This window comes from Ptychodera flava, chromosome 7, assembly GCF_041260155.1.
Source record: "Ptychodera flava strain L36383 chromosome 7, AS_Pfla_20210202, whole genome shotgun sequence".
Taxonomy (NCBI): domain Eukaryota; kingdom Metazoa; phylum Hemichordata; class Enteropneusta; family Ptychoderidae; genus Ptychodera; species Ptychodera flava.
This window is the reverse complement of record NC_091934.1, coordinates 17917289-17927163: the sequence shown is the minus strand read 5'-3', so window position 1 is coordinate 17927163 and position 9875 is coordinate 17917289. Positions and strand designations below refer to the sequence as shown.

The following is a 9875-nucleotide window of genomic DNA, read 5'->3' as shown; positions in this document are numbered from 1 at the left end:
TATATATATATATATATATATTATATATATATATATATATATATATATATATATATATATATATATATATGTAATAGACAACATCATATAAAAAAAGACTGAAATAATTGACTGAACCGCTCATGCCACATATTCCACCATGGCGGTAACACTCCTCCCTGTCTTCTACGTGGAAGTATAGGGAAGAGTGGTTCCTGCTTTCCACTATTTTGTTTATCTTTAAGTCCGATCACAAATAAAAACCAGTCACTGGTATGCAAACAGCAAACTGCCTCTGGTTTAGCAAGGTGTGAATGACGTCCCATACAGAGATACAACTATGGCAAAATTCTTCGCAAAGTCCAACTGAGAATGTTTGCACTTACAATGTTTACCAACTGAGTCTTTAGCTGTGTGAGAGGTCAGAAATTAATAGAATGCTGCCCTAGTCCACGTCTGTGCATTTCAATCTGCCCTCTCAATCTTCACCAATATTCTGTGCTCATGTTCTATGCCTACAATTCTATACTTTTGATCACTAAAAAACTCACATTTGCAAAACTGTTTGTCAGTGATGTTAGTATTTTTCTTTATTTCATTTGTCAATATGAAATAATTTGATATGTTAAAACAACAAAAATGGCATAATAATTCAATACTGACAGTTTTTCCAATATTTGCATACATCTAAGATCATTAGGTCGCACTACAAATGAGCGCAAAGCTCAACATCTGGTCTTCAAGCCATCAACCCTGGTTTCAAACATCGGCCTTGATTGGCCATTCAAATGGATGACAACACTCGTGTCCAATTTTTCATTTCTGCCATTAACCAATCATTCTCAAAACAACTGTATTTTAAAATCATTTAGTCCCTATGTTGACAGATATGAATCAGTGTGCCTTTAGGATTATTCTTTGTTACAGTATAGGAAGTTAATGTAAAGTTTTACATAATTTATAAAAAATGTAGCATATCTAATTAAAACTTATAATTTGTCTTGATCTCTTAATCATGAAAACAATTCATAAAATAAATTCACCTTTCAATTATCACACAAAATATAGAGCTTGTACAAAGGTGAGATGATATTAACACAAGAATAAAGACTCTATTATAAAAATTTCCCAACATATATACCATATTTTTGTAGTATATTCAAAAATGTCACATGAGATGTTTTGATAGTTCAAAAAGGATTGAAGCCTGTATATATCATCTAAGTTGTTGCAAACGAATAGCAGGTTTAATATTTTCCCGTCACTGAGGAAAATGTTGCTTGTTTTCTGTGATTTTATCAAGTCACAACTTGAAGACAAGGATTTTTCCATTAGACAAAACAGCAGAAGACTATTTTTCATTGTAAGGAATAATTTGATGTTAACTATGAGATCACACTAGGGTCTGTGTTGTATGCGTTGTACATTCAGCAAAAAAATTCTGCTAGTTTTTAAACATTTTGAATCTACAAACATTTTCTCGCCACAGAAATTTGGTCTGTGTTTATATTTCACCAGTTTTGTCACTTTCAAATCATTACAAGACTTTGCTAAATAAATGCTTCAACAATGATCATCAGTTGCGGTACTGCCACCATTTTAAAATTTTTGATACACACAAGGGATGTTGGGATACATTGTGCATACATATCAACAGATCTGCTGTATGGGTCATCCATAGATGGGCACAAACCCCTCCCTTTATTGCTTCCCAATACATGTATCTGTGGTTAAAAAAATTCAAAATATCAAGACACAGAAAAGTAAGAATACACAAAATTTTCAAGCCTAATAATGGCGTTTTTGAGTAAATAAAATTTTTAATTATAACAAGAAAATTCAGTCTCGCCAATTGCGAGGAATAACATTCAGGTGGAACCTATGGATGATTAAATATTTGGGCAAGGAATGGCAAGAATGCACAGTGCCTGCAGTTAGAATAATTATTATTTAATGATTACTTGAACGGTAGTTTTGAAATTTTAATTGAAATATCTTAACTGACTTTTACTATGCAAAGTAAAACAATATTTTAGATGCTTCATATCACTGCATTTATCTGGACCAGAAAACAGAAAAGTTATTGGCAAACAAACCGTCATCAATGCAAATCAAACAAGATTGTATGTACTTTTATGTTCTGTGCCTTTAATTCCAAGAATTGTTTGCCAGCAAAGCGCAGCTTATTGGTGTCCGACTAACTGTTACATGCAGGTCTGATAACCACATACCTTATGGCTCAGATTGCCACACTGTTATCCGTGAACAAGATGCTCATTGTCTGCAGGCTGAACTTGCCACATTTGCATACTTGCAAATATGACCAGTTTAAGAATTTCTTTTTAATTATCTGTATGCCTCTCACTGATGAAGGGTGAATCTAGAATCCAATTTGTGTTTGTGTTATTATCATCAACAAAATCACTGATAAATGTCTGACTAGTAGCATCTTTCATCACAAAACCATCATGCATTGGATCTACGATCGCCTGGTCATCCACTTGGCTGGTAGATTTATCTCCTCCTGTAAGCTTCTTGTTCCTGTGCCAAGTGATACATCGTCCGAGGATGCAAATGAACGCACCAAGTAAATGAAAGCCACCCATGGTGAAAAACGAGTAGTCATAATTACCGGTGACGTCATATATCCATCCTGTCAGGGAAGAAATTAATCAGGGTATTGCGAAAATGCTCAGCACAAGTCTGTTCGTGGAAAATAATGTTTATTTCAACAATGGCCCCATTGCGAGAAGATGTAGATGAAATCTGTGTAAAAGCACAAAATGTAGGACTAGCTTACCTTTTCCTGCCAGACAGTATTACTTCCCCATCAGCCAAGTCAGTAAAAAGCGGTATTGAGCCAAAACACAACGCATTTTCACCCACTTGGCTTCGTATGTTATAGCATCTTTAGTCCAAAAAATCAAGTTTACAGTATTTTTGTTTTCAACAGCCTTCAAATGTACAGTATTATGTTAATATATACACAATATGGAATATGTTGTGTTTCATTAATTTTGACCTGATGGTGAAATATGGACTTGGCAGGAAAAGGGAACATGTACCGTATTTCGAAAATCAAACTTGACTGTAAACCCATTTGTATGCTCACATGCCAATGTATTAATATGGAAGGGAGTATATTTGCATAGTTAAGGCACTTGCTGGATTTTGTGTTGTATTTTACGGAGTCGAGTCATGTTCAGACTTACAAGGCCAAAAATTGTGTATTTTTCTTTGATCTCTTTCCTCTTAGTCAGAAAAATGCTGACATTTCGGTTAAATACGGCCATTTACACTGTCAACAAATGCCCTGGACAAGTACCTCCAATGACTGAAATGTATCAGTCATTAAAGAATCGATAGTCATGGCTTGAGTTAATCCAACTCTGGCCCGCATGGCACTTGCTGAAGAGCACACTTAATGATGATCATACGAGAGTATGCAAATTGTGAATTCCTGAAGTGCCAAATAGTAAAATATTCAACATGGTGACCTACCGAACAAAAGTATATTTTCAAAAGTACAAGACATAATATAAACTTAGATGTACTAAAAAAACTTGATCGAAGCTAATTTGGGACATTTGGATGGTAAAGTAATGTCAGTTTCATCTGCAAATGTTAGCTCGTCTGCTTTTCTTTTTAAGTTAAACACTTGTTTTTATGAGTAATTTATAATATTGTAACATTCAGCTATAGGGCACCTGACACTTTTGAGAAATTTGAAAAACTGAAGATCCAATTATCCAGAATTAGTTCCTCTTGTGTTGTTTAACAAAGTCGATAACTCTGGAAGGGTAAAAAACCCATCAAATGTACATTTTAATCTCTGAACTTTTTGGTGTTATTATGACAAATTTGGTGAAAAATATGTAATTCCATTCAGTCACGCTTACTTTTGTGTTATTTTACGATGAGAATATGAAAATTTTATTCATTTCATGAACTTGAAATGAATGGTTTCACGTACTATTTTTAAATAATTTTCGGGTTAATCAGTGACTTTTATTTTTTGATTTGTAGAAAATTAAGCATGATGACCCATCCGGTTTTTAATATTTGATTATTTTGATATGCCAGAATTCAAAAGTCAGGGATACACTCAGTATCAAGTCTCCCGGTCTTCCATGTATCGCTCTCTGGCTGATCTTGTGTTCGAGTATAGTTCACTTTCATGAGCGTCATTTGACCAAAACTCTTCTTCCACTACATTAGAGTCAGAGCTAACACTGTTTCTGCCGGTATGCAGCTTTCACTTTCGTACTGGCATTTTTCACTCTAAACATCTCGAAAAGTATACATGTTTATTTTCTCATAATCAGTCTGTCTGCCACTCTTGTTCATTGATGCATTGTTTGTTTGAGATATTAGTCCACGCCCTCTCTTTGTATATTCTCATTCGGATTCATCAATTCTGTAATATATTTTGTAACGTTGTCTAGTAATTAGTGCAATTGAATACAAACCTGCCAGTGGCGGCCCTAAAAGGAAACCAATCCCTGCTGGAACATACAAAGTTGCCAAACCGATGAGCATGTTATTGATCCCGATGTATTCTCTCGTGCAAACAGCAGACATAGACATGTAGACTCCCGATCCCAATCCCATGACAAGGCTTAGTACAACAAAGCCACCATAGGTGTCCGCAAGTTGAGGTATGAGAAAAGCGACCCCAACGGCTAGGATGCTAAGGATGTATATGTTTGTGGCCGATATTAATCTATGTTGAACAAGGAAAGCGCCACCCACTCTACTTGCAATGCTCCCAATACCAACGATAGAGACAAGCCAAGCAGTTTGCTGTAGAGTTCCCACTCCTTCAACTTTTGCACGGGCTTGCATATGTACCGATCCGCCGAACATTCCCAAAGCCACGAAAAAGAAAGAGATGACGAGAATCGTGAATCTCAAATAGGTAAAGAAAGCAATATACATGAAATGAGAACAAGTAAACCTTCGCTTAGATGTTTTGTTCTCGTCCTGCTCGCCAATGGCATCTTGTGTGTCAGGAGGTGCCTGGGACAGATCACCATCCTCATGCTTTGCTTTGCCGGCCTTTCTAAGAGGTCGAAGTAGTGCACCACTGACGACAGAATGAGCGCAAAAGGCTGACATTATAAGCACAGAGCCCCGCCATCCATATCTGTCAATGCAGGCCTGAAGCAAGGGAGGTATTACAAATATACCCATGCCACTACCAAAAAATGCAATACCATTTACAAGTGAGTGCTTCTTTGGAAAGTATATCGCAAGCATTGTCAGAGCTGGGGTAACGCTTATCCCAAGTCCAGTCCCTGAACAAAAACAAAATCATAGAGAGATAAACAAATTATATAGACATGAACCGCCCTAAAGGCGCTTGAGATGTTGACTAGTTGCAATGCAAGTGTCAGCAATAGATATAAATTTCAATGTAAAGCAACATTTATTTCTTTAAATTGTTGATGTTTTTCATAACGTCTGTCAATAAAAACTGAGAGAATAAATGCCATCAAGCGTTAACAAAATGATGACGGAAAAATGATGGCAGGCCGGGTTGTTCACACAAATTTAGGCTGCATTCACAAACACCTATAGAGGGGGATTCCAAAAAGTTTTCTGATTTGTTCAAATACCCCCCTACAAACTCACAATTTCTTCAAGTCACCCTTTCTGACTTGCTATAATTTATAGTCCCCCTCAAAGGAAGTCAAAATGCAGCGTATATAATGCTTTGTCCAAAATATCAAATCATAATACGTAGGAGTCTATTGGGCAAGCTATTAACGTTTCCCCATGAAAACATGCTATATCTCTGAATTTGTGAGTTTGATAATTCATCTAAATGTACTTTGCTTGAAGTGGCAAGTAAAAAAGTGCAGGTGTGTACAAAAAAATAATTTTTGGATTTCATTGATAATGTTGATTCAAAAACATGGTGGTCCATGAGAAAATCATGCACGCGTATTTTCTAATAAAAAACCAGAAATATGTGTTCATCTATAGACGTTTGATAACTGATATAAATTGTACTTGATTAGCATGGTGTGTTTACAAGTGAATAAGAAATTTAATTTTCGAATTTTGCCGAAACTATTGATCCCCTATATATTGTTGTCGATGAAAAAAGCTATGAATAATTTTACGATAGAAAATTAGCAAAATATGTTTTTATAGACGTTTTATAATTGATATTAATGTACTTCATTAGAATAATATGTGTATTTACAGACGTTTGATGATTGATGTTAATGTAGTTTATTAGAATAATATGGTTACAAGTGCATGGGCCTGCAAGAAATATTTGAATTGCACTGAAATGTTGTTTCGCTATACATTGTAGTCTACGGGGAAACTACAAGTAGCACATAGGTGATAATCTCCCAAATTGTTATTAAAAGGTTGTTTGACCTGAAGCATCCAGTTGTAATTGATAAACTATATGCACCATCGAAATAATTTGTATTGAGTCAAAGTCCTAAATAAAATAAAAATGTACGAACGACAACATGAATCATCGACACTGACCTAGACCCAAAGTGTTGTCAATGGGAAAATGTTATCATATACGTTATCTCCCAAATTGTTATTGAAAAGTTAGGTTGGAACTTTCAGTCATTATAGAGGGCAGTTTTGCACAATAGTGGGGTTGGGTAAGTAATCATGGCAAGCTAAATCTTTTGCCTCAAGGTGGCTTCCAGGATCATCAATAAAGTGTTAAAACTTGGGCCCGAAGGGCGCGACGAAAATTGAAACGGCAGGAATTGAAAGTGCTAGAAATATTTGAAAAGGAATTTCATTTTCAATAAAGTTTCAAGTCCCCCTCCTTGAAATGTCAATTTTTCAGATCACCCTGGCTTGTTGTAAATCATTTCAAGTCCCCACCTGAAATCCCCTCCAGAGGTGATTGTGAATGCAATGTGATCGAGAGTGCACTGACCATCATCTTTAATCCGATTTTGCGCCAGATTTAATGACAAGTCTTCAAAAAAATATACAATGATATGGTCAATGAAGTTTTGATGTTGTCAACATTTGGAGGTTACTCATATAATGTCACCCGTTCCTGTGTCTTATAAGCATGATGATCATTTGTTCTCCGCCAGACACCAGATAAAGTCGAGTGTCTGACGCAACACAAATCACACGAATGCTGATATGACACAAAAACAGGCAACGTTGAGTAATAACATATTATATCATATACCCATGCTTAGAATTTTACAAATCACGGGGAAATTACAATTTTTTTTCTGGTTCTACTTTTACCTCATTAGATATAATATTCATAGATACCGAAGCGGGCCGACAAAGATTGCCGACAAAGATGGCCGCAAATTACATATAGCGGGGAAATTGTGCTTACTTTTATGCGGATTTGCAAGGAACTAGATAAAAATTTACAGTGCAATTTAATACTGAGTTAAAGGCATCATTTTGCTTGGGATGAATTATGTAACATCATTCCTTTTCAGTGATATTTGTGTAAACCGGCTTCATTCATAAATTTCCGAGTCCATTTCACTACGCCAGCAAACTCCTCATCATCGAACGGAAGAACTATTTACGGTCAAATAGAGTCCGACAAATTCTGTTCCTCTATAACTTTCCCCTGATTCAATATCTTCCTAATTTCGATTTCTCAGATACGCCAAACAGAGGAGAGATTGGCGGTCATTTTGTTACGTTTGTTCAGGGAAGTCGCCACGCAACCGGTATAGCACGACACTTCACTGTCACACCACATGCTAACAAACTGATAATATTTGCTTTTGACGGTACCTTGCAAACCGTAGAGTGTTTGCTTGAGCTTGTACACAACAAATGACAAGAACTTAAACTAAACTACGACAAAAGAGTAACATTAAAAGATTCAACCTATTGATCTTGTATTTGTATGTCTTCAACATTACATAGTAGGCAGAGTGGCGGCTGTTGTGTTGGTACTTTGTTTACATGCAAGTTGCGAAAAAAAACACACTCCAACACTGATGACGATAAACGTGCATATGTTGACATTGACCTAAAAAATACAGCTGGTATTTTACACGAAACGTCACCAGAATGGACTGGTTATGGGCATGGACGTATGATCATATCAATCAATCAATTCAACTTTATCCATCCCTTAAGGGCAATTCAGATTGGCGGACAACACACAAAATATCACAATAAACAACAAAACAAGACTAAAACTAAAAAAAAGTGACAACACACAACGACCGTTACGATACATCATTTAAAAACCGCTGTTTTTGCTGTGTAACTGAAAAGTTATGTCCATTTACCAGTCAACGGAAATCTTAATTCTACATCTTGATGAAACAAAACTACTTCGATGCAAAAGATTAGAGTTTCAACGTTAAATTCAAACTTTCCGTATTGTTAAGTACATTCAGCATAACAGAGAAAATATTTGAATTCGTGTCATTATCCGGAATGAAACCTCATACGTACCCACGAGGAAGCCTATGCTTCCATACAAGTAAACTAGGCTGGTTGCGAAGTAACTGATGAAGAATCCAGACGAAGCTAACAATCCACCGATCATTACAGCAAGACGATGTCCGAACAATTTTGCAGCGACTGCACCCAAAATACCTAAATAGTCAAAACCATAATAACAAACACAGGTTAAATATGGCCACTTGAGGTCATCGTTCTTTCTATGTCAAAATACAGAAAATGCAAAGTGATGAAGAGATATGAGAATGTTATAGAACTGACAGCCTACAGAGAAAGACTGTATCGAAGCCCATTACTTGGTAGTGGCATGTGATCGGAGTACTTCCTGAATTTAATTTTCAAAACAGGAAACAGTTTACCACTGTCCACAATACGTCAAGGATGGTAAATTCTTGCAAAACCCAAATAGAAAATCTTTGCTTGTTCTCGCTTTGCGAACAAGGAAGGGCGGGGCCTGTATCACGATACGCTGCTGGGCCGACTAAATCAAGTTGACATAACACGTGCCTCCATTAATAATGTGTTCGATCACCACGCCGAAGACGTTAGAAATAAAAATCCTTACTTGTGAAAAACGGCATCGCAAATGCGATAGAAAGTACCCATGATGTTTCGGCGGAGCTGGATCCAAAGTAACGTTTCATATCAATATATAGCGGGCTAAGTGACTGTAGTAAACCACCGCCCATGAACTTGACGACGAACCCAGCACCAACAACCAACCATCCCCATCCACCATCAGGTCCTGTGCGGTTTTGATCAGTTTCTCGACCATGCATATCTAAAACATTAAAACAATGTTTAATACTAAGGGTTTTCTGTAAGTTTTTTGAGAATATCACTTTCTGTTGATTTCAACCAAATGTGATGTGGCTGCCAGGTCAAGTGATGAATTGAAGGTCAATTATATATCAAGTATTGGTCCTTCTAATCCCGAACAAGATGTGAAGTTTCGTGATGTTATGAGCGGTAGTTTCTGAAATTGAAACTCGCTTTTTAAAGACCAGAAACAAACATCTTGCTAATCACCAGATCATTATCAATATCGCATTTCATCACGTCAAATGAATGGAAATTTTACCTGCGATAGGTATTTGCAACGTATAACAAATTAAAACAAACATTCAATTCACTTTCGTCCAAATAGAGTAGCGCATCTCGTGGCAGCAATTGTTCCGATGAAGAAATAATTTATTTCAGTCTGGTCGGACGAACGCATTATGAGGGACAGTCATGTGTACAAAAAGATGGCTGAAAAGACTTTGCAAATTGGGCTACATAGAACAGCCCTGCAGTGCCACCGGAAGATCAAGGCACTGAAACTCAAGTACAAGCTTCAGGAAGTTGTGGACAGCAACAGGCGAAATGGTAGCGGGAGAATGTCGTATCGTTTACATCTACCATCATGTTACATTGTTTCATGCTTGGTCATGTACACCTTTTGAACT

The 9875-nt window shown here is 36.6% G+C and overlaps 1 protein-coding gene across 1 annotated transcript; it reads right to left on the bottom strand.

Moving 5' to 3' along the window:
• Nucleotides 1-547: 547 nt before the first annotated feature.
• Nucleotides 548-9206, bottom strand: LOC139136343 (monocarboxylate transporter 13-like). The gene is made up of 4 exons (XM_070704068.1): nt 8993-9206; nt 8419-8562; nt 4449-5276; nt 548-2632 (listed from the first exon to the last, which is right to left on the bottom strand). The coding sequence occupies exons 1-4, from the start codon at nt 9204-9206 to the stop codon at nt 2322-2324; spliced, it is 1497 nt and encodes a 498-aa protein (XP_070560169.1). The 3' UTR covers nt 548-2321.
• Nucleotides 9207-9875: the final 669 nt, after the last annotated feature.